The sequence below is a fragment of the Chelonia mydas genome, chromosome 1, assembly GCF_015237465.2.
Source record: "Chelonia mydas isolate rCheMyd1 chromosome 1, rCheMyd1.pri.v2, whole genome shotgun sequence".
Lineage (NCBI taxonomy): Eukaryota > Metazoa > Chordata > Testudines > Cheloniidae > Chelonia > Chelonia mydas.
The window spans coordinates 332508014-332528010 of NC_057849.1; the positions used below are offsets into that span (position 1 = coordinate 332508014).

General features: G+C 48.6%; 1 protein-coding gene across 11 annotated transcripts in view; it reads left to right on the forward strand.

Annotated features, from left to right (window-relative positions):
• Window positions 1-19997, forward strand: part of FRMD4A (FERM domain containing 4A) — a 550199-nt gene that overhangs the window by 502596 nt on the left and 27606 nt on the right. For 6 of the 11 annotated variants that reach the window (XM_043552722.1, XM_043552728.1, XM_043552706.1 and 3 more), the window contains 2 exons: window positions 1325-1463; window positions 10021-10162. In XM_043552722.1, the coding sequence (XP_043408657.1) occupies window positions 1325-1463; window positions 10021-10162 (281 nt within the window). Of the gene's footprint in view, window positions 1-1273; window positions 1464-10020; window positions 10163-19997 lie in introns of all 11 variants that reach the window. The other 5 variants (XM_043552697.1, XM_043552715.1, XM_043552700.1 and 2 more) reach the window with 1 other exon arrangement.

Sequence of the window (19997 nt, forward strand, 5' to 3'; positions counted from 1 at the left end):
CCAGCCCTCGCCCCCGATTACCGCTCGCTGGATTCTGAGCAGTGACCATCTGCCTGTTCGTCTGCACATTCAGCTGGAAAACTTTTAACCCCACATTGTTTAGTGCTTCCGATTTGGTTCTGTGATAAAAATGTGCCGTTGAAATGGCCCCAGACACAACGGTGGCCGTGGTCTGCAAAGCCAAGCCTGGGCTGGCAGTTTCAGTTCTGGATCCGCAGGGTTTGGGATTTGGGGTTTGTTTGTTTTTTCTGTAGTTGTTCTTAGCTTAGTTTCAGTTTTCCTCTGCAGTTTGGCTTTTTTTTTTTTTTCCTGCGTCGATTTCTCAAGCTCCCACTTCCACAAAAAGAAATTAAATCAGGAGCACGCGAACACCTACAGATATAGCATGGAATTGGAAGTGAAAGTTAGGATGCTGACAAGCCAGTTAAAGCTGTAGCCAAGAGATGGGGGGGGGGGGGGGTCAGAGTGTGTGTGGGGGGGAATCTGGGCTTCAGCAGGGAATCTTATCACCTCTGGGCATCGGAGAAAGATTCCCTTGCTCACCCTCGTCCATTGCACAGCTGCACCCCCTAATTACCCCTGCACACCACAGATGCACCCCCTCACCATCACAGCGATACCACCTCACTACTCCCCGCACTGTGCAAAGACACCCCCCACCACTGCACCACCTGACTACCACCCTGTGTTGCGTGGCCACACCCCACAGACAAAAGTCCATGACAATTGGTATCAGGTTTCTGTGTTATCCTATATTGCAGTGTTCTCAGCCTTTTCCATACTGGCCTCCTCCGCTACGCCCAGCCAGGGTCAAGTAAAGAGGCCCCTTTACCTGACCAAGTCGGGTTTTTTGTCAGGGAGAGTGCTGGACTTCAGAGACTAGTGGCTTGATCCCAATCCCATGTCCAGGGAAGCTGGAGATGCATACTTTTAGCAGTTTTGGACTCAGTGACTTCTCAAGGACGCGCAGGGCATCAGAAGCACAGCTGGGAAGAGAACCCAGGAGTCCTGACTCCAATCCAAACTCTGTCCACTAGACCATACTACCCCGAGATATTGTTGCAATCACTGTTAGTGCTTTTCAGGTTCGGGAGCTTGCACGTCAACGTGCAATGTAAAATAAAGGCTCAATTGCTGTAGGTGGCCGCCGTTTCCCTTCTGTGATTTATCCCTTAGCTCAGAACAATAAGGGGAGCAGCTTTTTCGGCACGGTCCTTGGTTTTATTCTGCAGGCCAACCTGCTGTTTGATCATTTTTTTCATTCTCTGTTTAGAGTCAGAGGAAACCCTGGCACAAACACAGCTCATTCTGTCCTCCTGTCTAGGGCGTCTGTGACCAGGAGAACGTTTGGGCACAGTGGCATTGCCGTGCATACATGGTACGCCTGTCCTGCATTGATCAAGTCCATCTGGGCTATGGCCATTAGCCAGCACCAGTTCTACCTGGACAGAAAGCAGAGTAAGGTAAGACGCTCACTGGAAGGGGAGTGCGCTGTAGATGGCTCCCGCTCACTCACCACATCTCCGAGCTGCGGGTTCCAGGCCACAGCGTGGTTCCTGGGCTGCCTCATTTTATGCTTCTAACAAAATGAGGGTGGAATGGCTTAAAATATTGTCGGTTTTGTGCCAGAACAAGGGAGTTTGATTTCCCCAGATGCCTATCGGGGGGGGTCTGAGGGCTTAGTTGGAACAAACCAGAATAGCCAAACGTGATTGCGTTCCTCTCCGTATTGTTTCAGCGTATTCTCCAGTTCTCAAAGAGATACCACTGTGAAGTCAGATCCCTTTCAAATAAATCTGTGAAAAGTACTTTCAGGTTCTACATCTGCCTCTGAGTCTCGTGTCCATCCGTCCCGTCCCGTCCCTCCCCCACCCCCCATCTTTCTGTGGTGTTATAATCACACTTCCCTAGGGGAATAGTTTTTCTCCCCCTTTTTGTGGTGTGAAGGACAAACTGACTAACTGACCATACAACTGAAATATTTAGGTCTTTTCTACACTACACAGTTTTTGTCAACAAAACAGTGGAAGTGTACACACTGAAATGCTCCTCCTGCTGATAAAAACCAACGAGGAGTCCGGTGGCACCTTAAAGACTAACAGATTTATTTGGGCATAAGCTTTCGAGGGTTTACTCTCGAAAGCTTATGCCCAAATAAATCTGTTAGTCTTTAAGGTGCCACCGGACTCCTCGTTGGGTTTGTGGATACAAACTAACATGGCTACCCCCTGATACTTGACACTCCTGCCAATGTAACTCCCTTGCTAGGCTGACATAATAAAACCACCTCCACAAGAGGCGTAGGGCTTATGTTTGTGCAGTTAGGGTGATGCAGTGTCTATGTAGACATTGTGTTCCTTACATCGGCTGTTGGATGCCATTCTTGTCAATTCCATGGCTTCAAAGCCAGGCCCCGGGCTGCTGCCTGGTCTCCGTTCTAAGCCAGGCTGCCACCCAGGCTCTCGGCTTGGGCTGCTGCCCGGGCTCCCCACTGCGAGCCCTGCTGCCTTCTGGGGTCCCTGCTCCCCGCTGGGAGCATGGCAGCCAACTGGACTCCCAGTGTGGATCTCCACACTGGAGGCGAGAAGCCCTGGGCGGCTTTCCACCGCTCCTGGCTGGAAGCACGGAGGTGAGAAGCCCTGGAGAGCAGCTGGGCTCCCAGTGGGGAGCTGCTTGGAGTTGAGAGCCCTTGCTCTTAGCCCCCTCCCGCCTCTCTTCAGTTGGTAGAAGCATTCCTGGTGAGGACATCAGCCACCGCAGTAATAATGCAGTGGCTGTAAGTTGACCTAACATAGGTTGACTTATTTTTATAGTGTAGACATAGCATTAATCTGGTTATATACAAAGTGCTGTCCAATGCACAATGGAAACAACCTCAAAAAATAGAGAGGAATGTATTTTTCCCCTCTCTCTAATCCTGTTCAGTTATAATTTTAGGTGTACCCACCCTGGAAGAGCAGCAGGGAGATAATTTTCAGACAGACGTATGATTTTGAAACAGGTGATGTCCCTTTAAATATGAACATTGCTGGTGTAACAAAGCTTAGAGGCACTGTAGGAATTGTCTAGTGGGGCCACCAGATTCTTGAACTCTCATCTGCTCTCCCCTCGTTCCCCAGGAAGTTCCAAATATTCATACCCTTTGCGCCCCACTTCCAGGGAGATGTGCTCCATCCTTTCATCTTCTGATTGTATTTCCCCCACTTCCAGCACTGGAGCTTTGCCTTCCAGGTGGACATCATGGGCAGCTGCACTTTCCTCGCCTCCCTACGCAGCTGTGAATAGGAGAAACCTGTATGTAGCCTGGAACATTAGAGCCTGTGGGGACTTTCAAAGTGCCTAGCTCTTTTTCAAAATCAGAAGCTATCAACAAACAAAAGCAGATTCACCTCCTCTTGGTGGGAGGGTGGGTTTTGAGTGTCCGGAACTTCTCATGGCTAGCTTCTTTTGTTGCCAGCAGATTGTGTTTCAGATTGTGAGTGCGCATCTGATCTCTCTCTCACGCCCACAGGCAACACCGCCCACCAGCTATCATCAGTCAATCAGTCATGTTTGTGACCCTGTCAGAATGCTTTGTCGCAATAATCCCACTGTCATGCTATTGCTTTGATGTTAATACACACAAATATTTTTGTCCCTTTTTCTGAAAGGGTTGGGATTTTAGTCTGTTGTCCCCATCTTTAAGGGACATTGCCAAGACTGATGGATAAACTTCTCAGCTGGGCTCATTTAAGGGTATGTCTACACTGGAAACTTCAAAGCGCTGCCACGGGAATGCTCCCATGGCAGCGCTTTGAAGTGCGAGTGTGGTCACGTGCAAGCATAGGGAAGAGCTCTCCCAGCGCTCCTGGTAATCCACCTCCACCAGGGGATTAGCTCCGAGCACTGGGAGCCTGTCTACACTAGCGCTTTAAAGCTCTCTGACTTGCTGCGCTCAGGGGAGTGATTTTTCACACTCCTGAGCCAGAAAATTAGAGCACTATAAAATGTAAGTTTTATAGCGCTCTAAGTTTAATAGCTCAGCAGGGCTAATCAAGCAGATCAAAGTGTTGTTCCTGGGTGTGTTTGTTTTATAAAACCAGCAATGGACACTCCAAAGTGAAGCTGTGAGATACTTGATGGCTTCAGTTCTTAGGGGTTTGTGCAAATATTTTTTTCAGTTCACTTGGGTTTGCACCCCTTTAAAATTTCACTCTGAGGGCTTGTCTACACCATGCAGATTTTAGCGACAAAGTTCTTTTTCAGTACTTTGTCAGCCCTTTTGCCGACAAAATACTTCTAGCCCCGGGAGCGGCGTTAGCAGGATCGCCGCGTCCACGCTGCCACTTGTGTCAGCAAAACATTTTGTCTTTCGCGGGGGACCTTTTTAAAGTACCTGTGAAAGACAAAAGTTTCGTCGACAACTTTGCAGTAGAGACAAGCCCTCAGTTGCACCTTTAGATTAATCCCAATTTGAAAGCAAAACATACAGGATTCCCTGGTTTTGCAACAAAACTTGTCATTTCACATGATTTTGACAAAAGACAATAAACCTGCTGAAACTTGCTCAAAACTGGGCCCAGATTGGTTCTAGCAATTGAGATGAGATTAGATGCAGCACTGTATGACACAATACATTCTGACAAACCGGCTTGAATTCTGAGTTCATAACAAAACCTGAAACCAAGCAAGTCCTGCATCTTTTCAGATGTTGCTGTGACATTTGGCACAGCTCTGCTTGCAAAGCCAATCTACTGGATTTAAAAAACAAAATAAATAATATGCATTGGTTTTGACCCGCTTGCAGCAAAACCGATCCACAGTTTTTGTTCACAGTCGTATGCACAATTGAGCATTTTGCCAGCCCCTGGAGACCCTGAACTCTTACTGCTACTGTTTCTATCTGCTCTGTTCTGGAATTCAAGCAGAATGTGGAAGTTTACAAGACTTCCAGCTCTCTGAATGAACTCTTCATGGTGCAAAATTCTTGTCAGTTCCCCTTTTTTCTGCACAGAGCAGACAAAGTCGGCAAGGCAAAGAGCCATGTCTATGCACTGGTGACTACACCAAGTCAGTCAAACATTTGCCATATTGGTCTCAAGAGACTTGTTTTTGTGGGACTTTCTGATAACACAGATGCTCTTGAATGCAGCAGGACTCTCCAGCTGCACGGAGCTTAAATGAGTTAAATTGTCAGAAAAGATGAGGGAGAGTCTAAATGTCCCGTTGAAACACACACAGCACAAAATCCTTCAGCACAAGTGAAAAGGCCAAACTGATCCATGGTGTCAATCCATCCCTCGTGCGACTGCAGGTTCCGTTAGACCATCTGACCTCATTGGAATGGCACCGCTGATCTTAAAAACTGCTTTGAAATTAATCCCAAATGAGCAACGTTTCCCTCCAAATAAATGAGACTTACCAGGTCTGTGCAATGATTCATTCAAAATTTTCAGAATTGGGGGACTGAATGGCCCAGGGGAGTGGTAATGGGATATAGTCTAGCCTTTAACTGCTGAGCTGCCTATACAAATCCAGCCCAGGCCGCATAACTAGCTGTTCAGTGGCCTCTGTGAAATGAGTTAATTGATTTGAGTCCTGTTCCCTCCAAAGTACAAAAAACCCATAAGTTAATCATCATTGTAAGGCAACCAAGAGGCCAAGGGTAGAAGCAGTGTAGGAACTAAACCCTTCTCCTTTATAGAAGTGTTCCCTCTAGGTACGTTAGTGAGACTGTGGACCTGAGTCCTATCCAAAGCCTGTTAAAGTTAAGAGGAGTCTTTCCTCTGACTTCAGTGGGTTTTGGGTCAGGCTTTTACTGGGGAAGCTTGCACTGCCCGCTCTTAGTTGTACTTCTCCTTGCTGTTGTCTGAATGAGTAGCGGACTTCAGGCTCCAGGAACTTCTGGCCAGGATCTTTATCAGCACTAACTTTACACACGTACACACAAAGGAGGGCGTGTTTCCAGCAATTAGTAGGGTCTGCATGCCAGTAAGGGACTGTACCATCTAGTAGTACTACTTCTGCTCAGCATTGTTCTATAAGGACGTTAGCCAATGCGCAGTCTGATAGATGGGCCCAATTTCTGCTCGGATTTACACCCTGGAGATCAGTGGGGTTGAGCCACAGGGCTTCTCCCTGAAGTTGTAATACAAATACATGCAGCACATGCTGTATGAGGATAAGAAGTCACTAATGTGTGAATGGCTCAAAGACTTGTCACCCCTGAAAATCAGACTAGCCAAACAGATAGATAGTAGATGGCCAATATCAAGCAGGTCATGCGCAGGCTCCTGGTCAGCGAGTGGGGGGAGAGACAGCTCAGTGGTTTGAGCATTGGCCTGCTAAACCCAGGGTTGTGAGTTCAGTCCTTGAGGGAGCCATCTGGGGCAAAAATTGGGGATTGGTCCTGCTCTGAGCAGGGGGTTGGACTAGATGATCTCCTGAGGTCCCTTCTAACCCTATGATTCTATGGATAGTCAGTTCAGACAAAACCTGAAGCAACCTGACCCACCAGCTAGAACTGAGATTGAACCTTCAAAAGTTGTGAAGGGAATGTCTTTTAAAAATATTGTTCCATTTCAAGTGCCTCAGTACTTCTCAGTTTTGACCAAAAACAGCAAGGCCAAGAGGCTGAAAGACTGTTCCCCCAATGTTTCTGACCTGAGGTGATGCAGGTACTATTGGAGAGGCAGGCTGAATAGCTAGGAGGCTCGGCATGCAGCCCTTAATCTCTCTGTGCCTCAGGTCCCCATCTGTAAAATGGGGTTAATAACAGTTCCCTATCTCACAGGGGTGTTGTGGGGATAAATACGTTAAAAATTGTGAGGTGCTCAGATATTACAGTAGTGAATGTCACATAATTACCTAAGATAGATAGAGGATGTGTGACTAGTAATACTTCTCTAGCACCTTCCATCTGAGGATCTCAAAGCACTATGTTTACATATAGTCACAAATTAAGCCTAAAACCCCCTGTGAAGTAGGGATCCATTTTATCCCCTTTATTATTCCACAGATGTGGAAACTGAGGCAGAGAGGTTAAGTGACTTGCCCAAGGTCACATGGCAAATTAGTAAGAGCCAAGAATGGAGCATAGAACTCTCCTTTCCCAGTGCTAGACCCTTCTGCCTTCCTTCACCTATCTAAACTATCTGAACTTTTTCAGAGCACAAAGTAAGGCTGGATATCTCCTAGAACCAGGTTTTCTTGCAAGATTTCTAGGATTCCCTGTTTTCATTCCAATGGACATAAGCAGCCTAGTTTTTGGGTGCCTGTCCAAATCAGACTTCCAAACATTGTGAACATTTGCCACTTGAAAACATTAAGGCTATAGTACCTCTCCTAGCCTGGGGGAGGAATTACTCACCCAAGTAGTCCTACTGCATCAAATGGGACTGCTAATGTAAATGCCCACCAGTGGAGGGACGGGTTCCACAACTGGGCCCAAAAATTAAACATGAAATGAAGATTTTCAGGCCACTGGCAAATCCCGGATCGTTTGGCACAGTGTGACACCAGTTCTCTGAGTTAATAGAAACTCCAGGTTAACCAAAGGTCAGCATATCCTTAGGGCTGCATTAATTGAAGCTCCACACAGCAGTGGAAGTTCAGGTTCTTATGAGCTGGGCCTGGGCACCCAGCTGTCTGAATCCAGGATTTTACAAAGTGTTCAGATGGGAAGCCTTCCCTGAGACCTCTGTAAGACTGTGGGTTAGCTGTTAAAAGCATTTTAGGTTCAAAACTAGTCTGAAAGAAAAACCAATTGCCATAGCAGAGGCTGAATGACAGTCAGCTCTCGGATCTATGTCCAGCATGCTCAAATCACATCCAGTTGGGTTCTTTTTGGTGGAGGAATTTCTGTTTGCTTAGCCTGGCTTTTTAGTTTATTTAGTGGATTTAATAACCAATGTACAGAATAGGGTTTACAATGTACAGAATACTGGGTTTACAATGGTACTATGCCCACACTCACAAGGAGCCCCGGCGCCCAGACGATGGCCCTGCACCCTGCACCCTGCCCACGAGACCCCGCCCCTGCTCGGCCTCTTCCCCCCGAGGCCCCACTCACTCCTCTCCACCCCCTTCCTCCCCCAGCCCCCTGCTCACTCTACTCCACTCCTTCCTCCCCATGTGAGTGGCAGGCGGGACCGTGGCAGGGGGAAGAGGCTAAGCAGGGACAGGGCCTTGGGGGAACAGGCTGAGTGGGGGCAGGACCTTGGGGGGGGGGCGGGGGGGGAGGGAAGGGCCAAGCAGGGACAGGGCCTCAGGATGGAGCGTGGGGCAGGGCCACTCTCCAGGCGCCAGGGCCCACAAAAGATTAATCCGGCCTTGCATAAGCCAGTTCTTAATTAATTGAAGGGGGGAAGAAACTTTCCACCTGGGCTGATTCTTCCATAACTGCCTAGTACAGGGTTTCTTGCACATTTCTCTAAAGCAGAGGTTCTCAAATGGGGGTCCACAGACCCCTGGGGGATCCACGACGGTACTCCAGGGAGTCCGTGAGTTATGTCCAGGGCCACCAGCCCTGCTGATCAACTCCTCCCCCTCCCACCCAGCACCTCCTGCACGCCGCGGAACAGCTGTTCCGCAGCGTGCAGGAGGTGCTGGGAGGGAGGGGGAGGAGCGGGGATAGGGTGTGCTCAGGGCAGGGAGCGGAAAGAGGCAGGGCAGTGGTGGGGCAGGAAGAGGTGGGGCGGGTGTGGGGCCTTGGGGGAAAGGGTGGAGTGGGAGCGAGGCCTGGGGCTGAGTGGGGGTTGAGCACCCCCAGAGAAAATTAGAAGCCGGCTTGGGGTGGTCCATGAAAAATTTTAAATCAAAATGGGGGTCCTCGGATTGCTAAAGTTTGAGAACCGCTGCTCTAAAGCGTCTGGAGCTGGGCCCTATCAGAGACGGGATACGGGGCTAGACTGACCATTGGCAGTCTGGCAATTCCTATTGTAAGGTAGATGGGGTGCGTAATCCAGACACAAGAATTGACTAAAATTGTCATGTACATACAAAACACTGCTAATATCTAGGGCTTGTCTTCACAGCAGCATCGCTCATGGAATACTTCAAGTGTTGGCCCCAACCCAACTCCTGTCCACATGCAGATATCTCTAGCTGGAGCTAAGTGGTGCTTTCAACTCGAGCTAGCTGGCCCATCCGGGGTGTGGGTGGTCGAAGCTCTAGCGCTGCTGACCCTAGAGCTAGTAATGCAGTGGGGATGCAGCTACCGGCTGCAACTCAAGGTAGCACAACTCATCGGCCGCTGATCCAGTGAGTCTGCTGATCCAGTCCCGCTGTGCTGCTCGTCAAAGCCCTCCGTGTGGCTAACGTGTTGTTTCACAGTGTGGCCGCTCTCAGCGGAAGTGGGGCTAGTGGAGGAACTCAAGCTAGCCACTGCAGTGAAGACAAGCCCGTAGTCTGCACAGCCATAGTAAAGGACTGAAGCCTTGCATTGCTTTCTGTTGTAGAGCTTTATACAGCCCTGCAGAGTGAAGTCCTCTGTTCTTAACAGATACATCATGGGCGCCACATTTTCCTACCAATGTTCCCAACCCTTATTATGAAGGGACCGTGTGGGGGCCTAAGTAAATCTTTGTGCTCATTCAGGCCCAGATACAAAGCTGACTGTAGCCAGTGGAAAGAGTCCTGTTGACTTTAGTGGGCACTGGATGGCTTCTGCACTGAGACTACCCAGCGAGAAGGATGCTAATTATGTTGGCATTTTTGGTGGTTTCTTACTGTAGCTCTTAACATTCAGATTTTCTGGATGTGGTTCTCTGATTTAAGGGCAGGGAAGAGGGGAAAGGAGTCCCTGGCAAATCAGAGATATTAACGAACAAAGAAGCAATGGCAGAATTGCCCCCAGATTCTAAACACAACAAGGGCAATAGACAACGTGGACATTCGAGTGCCAGTTTCCTTCCATTCTTGGGAAAGTAATCTGAGTTGGCTTTTGAGGGCCTGTTTCCTGCCACGGTGAAATGATTCTTTGCTTCTGTGACTCTTAAAGCAACGCCAGAGTGTAAAACTCAGCTCTGTGTCTATTCCCAGTCCAAGATTCATGCTGCGAGAAGCCTAAGTGAAATCGCTATTGATCTGACTGAAACTGGAACGCTGAAGACTTCAAAACTAGCCAACATGGGAAGCAAAGGCAAAATTATCAGCGGAAGCAGTGGCAGTCTTTTGTCATCCGGTAAGTCCTTTACCTTGTAACTGCATGGGAAATATGGGTTCCTGCCCCTCGGCTGGAGAAAAGAGGAAGATGTAGCTTTGTATTATGCAAGAGCTGCCAGGTGAGGTGAAAAATGGGCCCTTCAGAAATGAATCTGACAGTAACAAGATTCTTCCTTTCAGCTTCTGTCTCTCTGGGTATGTGATATCTGTGTCTCATCTCCTCCTCCTCCCTCACCCAAAACCCCCACACTCAACAAGAGATCCAGGCTCCAATGTGACCCCATTCCTATCCTCACTGCTAGTTTCCTCTTTCTCCCCAGGATGTCATCTCCAGTCTTCTCAGCTCCCTGCTGCTACCTGACCTATCCCCACACCCTGCACCCATCTCCCTGCTGCTACCCAGCCTGTCTCTCACGACCTCCGGCCTATGCAGCCACCTCCTCCCCATGAGTGGGTTGGTGGCCATCAGTTGTTGTGGCTCATTTGGGAAGCACATGCTGGGGGATTGAAGAGGGCGCCTGGTAGTAGAAAGACAGAATCTCCTCTAGAGATTCTGCACTGATCTGCCTTGTCTCTTAGCTGCTGAAATTCATTCTTCATCTTCCAGCTAGTGCCCCCTGCTCATCTGGCCTCTCAGCTCCCCAGAGAGCCAGTTTCCAGGTACCGTTCACCTAGAAACTGCCTAGTGCCCCAAGTTTTATAAGGTTTTTTCCTGTGGAAAATGCTTAGATGCTTCTGTCAAGATGTTCAGTGTGTAATAGGCTGCAGGGCTAAGGGGAGCTGGAAGCTGCCATTTCCAGCTCAAGTAGACATACCTGTGCTAGCTCTGATCGAGCTAGCAGGCTCAAAATAGGAGTGTAGCAGCATGAGTGGCAGGAGGGATTAGACACCCCTTAGTTTGGCTTCTTTATAAAGCGGAATCGTCAGTAGTTATGGAAGAAGCCAAACAGGGATCCCTGTCAAAGGGATTCCACCACTGGGGACTGGGAGTCAGGAGCCCGAGGTCTATTCATAGGCGACTGGTGAAAATATTCTTTGCAGGCAGCAGAGCCCACCCTGCAGTCTCCCCGCAGCTCCCTGCTCCGGCCCATTGGCCCTCGCTGCTTGGCAATTCAGAGGAGCCCACCACAGTGTCATCTGAGGCATGTATCCACCATCAGGCAAAATCCTCCACCTGTGATGCCCCCCCCTCTGCCCCCTTCCTGGCCCTGCCACACAGACACAGGGCCTCAAGATCTCCACCGTCCCCCGGGACTCCCCTTCTACCCTCCATCACCTCAGGGTCTGCCCCCTATCCTTGGGCTCCCCTTCTCCTCCCCATAACCACAGATCTCCCCCTTTCTCTGGGACTCCCCTTCTCACCCTCCCTCCCCCCCCCCACATCACCTCATGGTCTCTCCTTCTCCCACACCAGCAACTCAAGGTCTGCCCCCTATCCTGGGACTCCCCCTCTCCCCATTCCCTCAGTATCTCCCCCCTGTCCCTGGGGACTCTGCATCCCCTCCCCATCCCTTGAGGATCTCCCCCCTCCTCAGGATTCTCCTTTTAGCACATCCCCATAGGATCTCCCCCTTCTTCCTGAGACACTCCTTTCCCCCATTCCCGTCAGGATTTCCCCCCTTCTCCTGGGACACTCCTTCCCCCCGCCCCATTCCCTTTAGGATCTCCTCCCTTCTCCTGGGACACTCCTTTCCCCCCCATTTCCCTCAGGATCTCCTCCTTCTCCTGGGACCATAGGTGCTGAAACTAGGGGTACGGCTGCACCCCCGGCTACAAGTAGTAACAACAACCAAATACGTGGTTTCCGCCTTCAGCACCCCCACTATAAAAATTGCTCCAGCGCCACTGCCTGGGATACCCCTTTCCCCCCATCCCTTCAGGGCCTCCCCCCCATCTCCTGGAATTCCCCTTCCCCATCCTCATCTCCTCAGTATCCCTCTCCTTTGGTCTGGGTCTCTCCGCACCAGTCACCTCAGGATACCTTCCCCATGCCTGGGACTCTCGCCCCGTCTCATCAAACCTTCCTGGGAGGCACCAGTCAGGAGCCAGCACCCCCTGGGGACTGAGGAATCTAGTTCCACCTTCCAGGAATCCAGCGAGCGGCAAGGACCCACACCCCATGACACCCTACCCTGCCTCTGGCCCCACTAGACATGGGGCTTCCCCAGCTGATCTGGGCATGCACATGGGCAGCAGGGTGGCTCAAAAATAGATTTGGGAGGGTTGAGTCCACTCTAGCCCTAACCACCTGCTGCCTATGGATCTATTCCTGGTTCCAACACTTCCTGCCTGTGAGGTGGCTTCTTCCATAACTGGGTAAATCTCTTAACCACGCTGTGCCTCAACTTTACCATCTGTACAGCAGTGATCACGTACCTCCTAGGATCGGTGTGAGGACTCATGGTTTGTAAAGGGCTGCAAGCTCCTCGGATGAAAAGCTCGCCGGAAGTGTAAAGCATTATTATCACAATGATGGGTCATTTAAGTGAAGTGTAGAAGACATCACTTAGACTCATTAAAATCCACAAGAATGGAAACATGTGACATCGGAGAAGGATCTTTTCATAATTACAGAGAGAAATGTACCCTCTGAGAACCACTGGCTACAAAACCAAATCCATACTGACTCTGTACATCAACTGTGCTGCAGAACGTCCTTTGTGGCTAACTTGAAATTCCTCAAAAACAGGCAATAAGAGTTACGTTTTAAGCTGGCTGCAGTCGAGAGCAACTTGTTTTGGAATTCTCTTCCTAGCCCGTGAACAGAGACGCCTTTCTGTTTCTCCTGTCCCTCAGGACGCAGCACACAATCCACTGTTTATGCCAAGTATCTGTTCAGGGAATTGCAGTGGCGGGGCTGTTTCTGGTGTGGTGTTGGGTTGTTGGCGTTCTTTGTGAGTTTGGCTCTCCCACTGCTGAAAGCAAATAACATCAAGAGCCCCTTCAGAGATCCTTGCTGGCAGCATTCCCATCCTCAAAAGCTGTTTGCCACCAATGCGGCGTCTGTGTTAGTACGTTGACTTTCAACCCCCTGCATACCAAGGAATTCAGAGTGCCGGATTCTGTGCTCACACCAGTCTGACTCTGTTGACTTCACTGGGTTAGCCCTGATGGTCACAGGCGGAAGTCAGGAGAAAATCCGGCCCCTAAACGTCTTTAGGTCAAATCCTGATCTCGATTACACCAGTGTAACCCAGAGCAACCCCACTGACAGCAGATCTTTGCCCTTTATTTTTTGCTCCCTGCTTAAAACCCAGCCAACCTGGATAAGTTCAGAGTGCTGGGTTTACATGTTCAGCAGGCTTGCCACATTGACGGAGAGCATGCGGAGTTAATTGACCTGGAGCTGGGCAGGTGGTTCTGATGGATCGAGCTGCAGTTGTGTCTGCACACCTAAAACCCAGGAGTATGTGAATTTGCTCTGGTTTATGCTGTGCTCCTGGTGTGACAAGGTAGAACGTCAGCTTCCAGCTGCCCTGTTAGAGACCCATACTCAGAGCCAGATTTTGGGGCCCACCAAACCTATGGTTAAGGGCCCCTCGTTTGCAGGACAGTCTCAGATTTAACAGAGGGCTCTGGAGCTTGCTACTGTCTGGTGGCTGCAGCTGTGATGCCTTAGCTAATGAAGGAGGGGACACACAAAGGGGATCTGTAGGAAGGAGGAGCACTTTAGAGGAACTTGGGTCCCTGTAGCGAAGCGACGACTCACTGGTGCGGCGCCTCCTACTGGTCATCTTGGGAATTAGCTCTTTTTCAGCTCCGGAGCGCCTCCTTCTGCCTGGTGTCTCACCTGCCTTAGGTCCCATGTCCCTCATGGACCCCGGTGCCCCTTTACCTCAGGGTTCTGCCCAAGCAGTATCCCCACACTCTGGGTCTCCCCTTCCAGGGGAACCCCCAACCCTCTAAGCCCACCTTGCCTCAGTGGCTACTGCCAGTCGTCATCTAGCCCCTGCTCACTGGGGCAAACAGCAGTCTGTAATGGCCACTCATCATTGGCAAGGGGGTAGGACCTGCTGCCTTTGCCTATCCCTGGGCTGCCTCTCTGCAGCCCCAGTACCTTTTGTAGGCCTTCACCAAGGCGTGCAGCCTGGGGGTTTACCAGGCGGGAGTTCCCTAGCTCCCTTTGCCCTTCCCCACCACTGCTCTGCTTCAGGTACCTTGCTCCTAGACAGCTAGCCCTTCCCACTCCAGAGCTAGAGTGAGATTCTGACAGCTCCTGGCCCCCAGCCCTCTTATCAGGGCCAGCTGGGCCCTAAGTGAGATGGCCACACCTGCGGTCAGCCACTCCCTCAGCTGCTTTCACTCCTTTTCCCAGCCACAGTCCTCTCCAGGGCTGCTTTTAACCCCTGTTCTGCAGGAGTGGGGCAGCCGCCCCACTACAGTCCCCAAGAGTGATCTAGCCCAGGGTTCCTAAGAACCCAACACTGATCCCATGTGCATGCTGGGAAGCTATAACTGCTGCCTGAGGAGGAGGAGCAGGTTGGCTGCTTATGGCTGACCCATGAGAATTATTTGTATTACTGTAGCACCTAGTCATGGGCTCTGGCCCCATTGTGCTAGGTCCTGTACAAGCACAAAGCACCCCATGCTGCAGGAGCTCATTCTTCTCTGCAGGGAAGAGGAGGCAGCTTGAGGCTGCATCCAAAACCCAATGTAGTGAGTGGAAGACACCACTGACCTCAGCAGGCTCTGGATCAGACCCCTGGTTGCTTTCTTCTTGCCCACAAGAACCCTGTGCCCGGAGAGCCAATTCATTAACGAGGGCAGAAGTTTGGGTTTACTCAACTTTCTGATAAACACAGAAACTTTGCTGGGTTCATCTCTCGTTAGAGTCAAACTGATCAAGCCCCTAAACATTGCTTAATGTGAGCAGACCAGAACTGGGAGTGTAACGGTCATGGATGCTCCGCATTCCAGATCCTGGTGAACAGCTAGCACATTCCCCAGGCTCCCTCCAAACGTTTGCATTTCCTCCCTTTGTGCTGACGATTATTAATACATGATCATAACAATGGTGTGTTATTGTTTGTAGCAGAGGGCTACCATTTATGGATCTCGAGAGAATGAGAGTTGAGTGATTAAGAGGCCACTGTAAATTTCCAGACTATAAATACATGGAGTTATCATGAATCACCACGGGAAAATAGAAAATGTTTCCCTTTTTCACTGCTGGGCCCTCTTTCCCGCTCCTTGTTTTTCTCTCCTCTTTTTCTTGGAGTTTCTTCATGTCTTCCCCGAAAGGAACAAACCAAAAACCACGGTGAGGAGCTCAGATTGAAACTGCCAAGTGTCCCCTTGTTTTGTGTAGATGACACATGAAACCACAAATTATTATTATTTATTATAGCAATACGTAAAAGTCCCAACTGAGATGGGGCGCCATTGTGCTAGGTGCCATCTAAAGACATTGTGAGAGACGCTCCCTGCCCTGAAGAGCTGACAGTCACAATAAACAGGACAGACAAAGGGTGAGTGGCAAAACAGAGGGCAAGTCAGCAGCAGAGCCAGGAATAGAACCCAGGTCTCCTGACTCCCTAGCCAGTGCCCCATCCACTACATCATGCTGCCTCTCTCCTTATGTGTCTTTGCTGCAAACTTTAGAATCTCTCCCATGAACCTTGGCCCGTCTTTTGAGCAGAGAAAGGCCTCAACCAAAATCCTGGACCAACCAGTGAGCAGAGCCGAGTTCAGGGCTCGAACCTCTCTCTGCAGAGTATCTTGCTGAATCAGAATACCCTGAAGTTTGGGCCAGGGTCTGACCTGGATTTGGAACCTAACGTTTAGGGCTGTTTGGATATGAAGTGTTAGTTTTGTCGATGGTAGAGATGTGAGGTCTGGTTCTGATCTCATTGTGGTTTAAAGCAGGAGTAAATGCACTGAAGTATTGAAGTCAACAGAGATACAGCCATGTAAATGAGATCAGACAAGTCCCCTGACTTTCAAATCAAGGATTTTGATTTGGGCCTATCACTGGTTTAACTCAACAGTTTGCAATTTAACACGAACCCAGCTGAGTGTGGAATGATTCTGAGGTTTCTAGTGAAGGTTTGCACTGCTCTGACCATGTCTCCCTGTCAGTGGGCCACCATGCATCTGTGTGGGCCTTATTCTGCAGTCCCCTCTGCCTGCAGAAGTCCCATTCATTTCAATAGGAGGTTGGTGAGCAGAGGAGAGCTTGTAGGATTTCTTTGTAGAGAAGAGCCATACTTTTGCTTTATCTCTGCACATGTAAGTGTTAAAATAATCCATCCCCTTCCCCCACAGCATGGCATAGACACAGTCACTTCTGCAACTGTAGGTTTCCTGTAAATATGCCTGCTTATATTTGAAAATGCCTTAGTCCTGCAGATAGATTTTTCCTTCCCAGCATGGCAGTTCACCCCTCACTTCCGCTACATCCGTAGAGGTGAATTTCCTACTACTCTACACTGAGTGTTTTCGTTGGTAAACAGCAACTAGGCCAGTCTATGGAACGGCAGATGAGCGAAGTGACTAATGAAGAGCAGTCACTCTGCAGGATATCTGTGTGCATCCTGTTCTGAATAATTCCAGATGGACACTGAAAAGCCAGGAGCAGGTCTCTGGCCATTGCTAAAGAGGATATCCTATTTGTTAGTCAGAGCTGGGAGATAGTGGCTGTTTGTGGTCACTTTCAATCATTCCCCAACATCCTGCAGCCATGAATCATACCATGGTATGGCGTGGGGAGTGTACTGTGCAATGTCAGTCCCAGCTCCACGTGGACTTGGATGAAATGCCTGGTTTAGGCCAGGAGACTAGAGATGGCAGCCAGGCCACAGGATACAGCATGAATCATTGCCGTGTTTACATTGTGTTTTGCTTGTGAAAAGCAAGAAAAAAATGCATCAAAGAGCCATCCAGAATCACACATCTGGACCACAGGTGATGTCACTGGCCCATGAAAATGTGGCTTTTTACTCTGGATTTTCTTCCCTCTCTGCTCCAGCCCTATCCCTGACAGTCACTAAACCAGTCTCACTCCTCTTGCTCTCTGTGATCCTCTCCTTCCTTCTCTCTTTCCCCTCAATGTCCCTCTCACTTCCTTTGTCTTTCCTTTTAGCTTATCCCTTCCTGCCTTCCCTCCTGTCCCCACTCCTCGCCTAGAAGATATTTAATGCAGAGAATGAATAAATAAAAATAAACGAACCCCCTAGCCGTCCTCAGAAAAATCATAGAACTAACATGACATTTATAAACCATCACTTTGGTTTATATTAAACTCCTTTCTTCCCCCACCTTTGACTGTGATGTCTATCCTGACTGTAAGTTCCTCAGGCCAGGGATTGTCTCTGGCTCAGTGAGGCACTGATCGTGGTTGGGCCCTCTAGAAGCTACAGGAATACAAATAATAATAATAATTAATAATATATTAAAAGCAGTAAACATACCTATTCAAACTACCAAAACGTACCCTGTCTTAGAGGCAGCAGGGTCTACGCTCGAGGCGCATGCACAGGGCTGGGAACTAGGAGCTCCTGAATTCTGATGGCAAATCGTCCTCTGACTCATTGTGTTGCGTTGATCAGATTCCAAGGCCAGAAGGGACCATTGTGATAATCTAGTCTGACCTCCTATACCACACAGACCAGAGAACTTCCCCAAAATAATACCCAGAGCAGATCTTTTAGAAGAAATTCCGCTTGATTTAAAAATTGCCAGTAATGGAGACTCCACCACGACCCTTGGTCAATTCACTTGGGGTCTGACAGTCCCAGCTCTCACAATGGTTTTATACTAGTGTAACGCCATTGGAGTTACTCCTGATTTGCCCCAGCCTAAGCAAGAACTGAATCAGGCCATTAATCGCTACAGGAAACGTTCAGCAGTGATGTAAGCGGTTGTGTAATTTACACATTGGGTGTAAATTGTTCAGAAAGGACCAAACTCTCCTCCCAGCTTCACAGCTGTAATTCCCGTTGATGTCCGTGAAACAAGAAGTAATCAGGTCACTGAGAGCAGAAATTTGACCCAAAGTAGGATGTAAGAGACATAACATGAACCAATCTGGCATTCCTTGTGTGTCTAAATGGCATGACTTATACCTGTCACCATATAATTGGGAGAAGAGGCATGTAGGATTCAATAGGAATTAAACCATAGGTCTGTATATAAATGGAGGTCCCATTCTGCAAAGGATTTAATCATATCAATTTTCAGAGTAACAGCCGTGTTAGTCTGTATTCGTAAAAAGAAAAGGAGTACTTGTGGCACCTTAGAGACTAACCAGTTTATTTGAGCATGAGCTTTCGTGAGCTACAGCTCACTTCATCGGATGAAGTGAGCTGTAGCTCACGAAAGCTCATGCTCAAATAAACTGGTTAGTCTCTAAGGTGCCACAAGTACTCCTTTTCTTTAATCATATCAATGGAGCTATTCCCATGCTGAATACTAGATGATTACATCTCTTGCAGAATCAGGGCCTTAACAGGATTCTAAAGGAATTACTGTAGAAACCTTATAGAATTTGGTGAGTCCTAACCTTCAAAAGGTCTTTTGAACCATTCTGTATAATTTTCCAATAAATTCCATAGGACGGTCCAAAAACCATACAGAAAATGTATGGTTTTCTATTGAATTTCAATATGACTGTTCCATAAAAGTATAGCTCCTCGTGGCAGGTAAGATCAATAGAAAGCACCTTCTCATGGTTTGTATGGTGGAAATCAGTTTGCAAGTGATCTTTTCTCAGCTAATAGTGCTGTTTGGAAGGCCTTGATGGGCCTGAATTCAATGGCATTAAGTAAGGCTGATGTATTTATTTTGTGTAGCATCTAGTTGGTTGGTTTGGTTTAGTGTTTGTTTGTTTTATGGTCTCTTGCTTTGTTCTGATTTTTGGTTCTTCATTTGCGTTTGGTCTGACATTTGGGGCTGTGGTCACAGGTCTGCTGGTGTCAGTAATTTTCTCAGTATATACAGAGCTTCTCATGGACACTCGAGGCGCACAAAAATACAGAGCTGAGTTCTCTCCCTGGCAGCCATCTCATGCTAGTGTGACCCAATTGGCTTTGATGGAGTTTGCTCTTGGTTTACACCAGTGCAAGTGAGGTGAGAATCAGGCCCACAAAATCCTAGGAAATGCAAAAATAATCCAAACGTTCATTAAGAAAAAAGGGAGGTTTATGAAAGAGAACTCAAACAGGATGAGCTGGGCTTTCTATCTCTTCAGAAAAGGGCTGTGGTAACAGATAGATCTTGCAAAATGCCTCCATGGTTAACAGACGGACTCTGTCAGACCAAGCAAAGTCTAGCATTGAGGGCCCTGAACTGAGAATTCTCTGTCCTCAGTCATACGAGTCTTGTCTACACTGCACAACTTTATCATTTGAAGACCCAGTTGGAGTAGCTTAGTCTAATAACCCACTACATTCTGAACTGGTTTAATGCCAATGTGAATGTGGACAAGCTGAAATAATTCCGCTAGTCCTCCCCCTACTTATCCAACAGTGTATTGGTGGCCTTTTGAAATCTCCCAGAATCCATTGCTTCTAGGAGCTGTACCAGGAACTGTGAGATGGGTACCCAGAAAGCATTGCAACTGAAAGGGTTTTGAACAAGGCTAGTATGGCTCTTAAACTGACACAGCACAGCTGACACAGCTAGATGCAATGCACTGTGCTTAAATCAGTTCAGCACAACCAGTTCAACTACACAAACTGTTTAATTCTCTAGTGTAGACATGCCCATAATTAGAGGTGTCAGGTCAAGCATCCAACTGCTGGGTGTGGTGCATATAATTTATGTGTTTTTAAATGTTGCAACGGAAGCATCCGTCTAGATGCTGTGGTGATAGGTGGTTTTATATATATATAAAATGTAAAAATAAATTACATTCG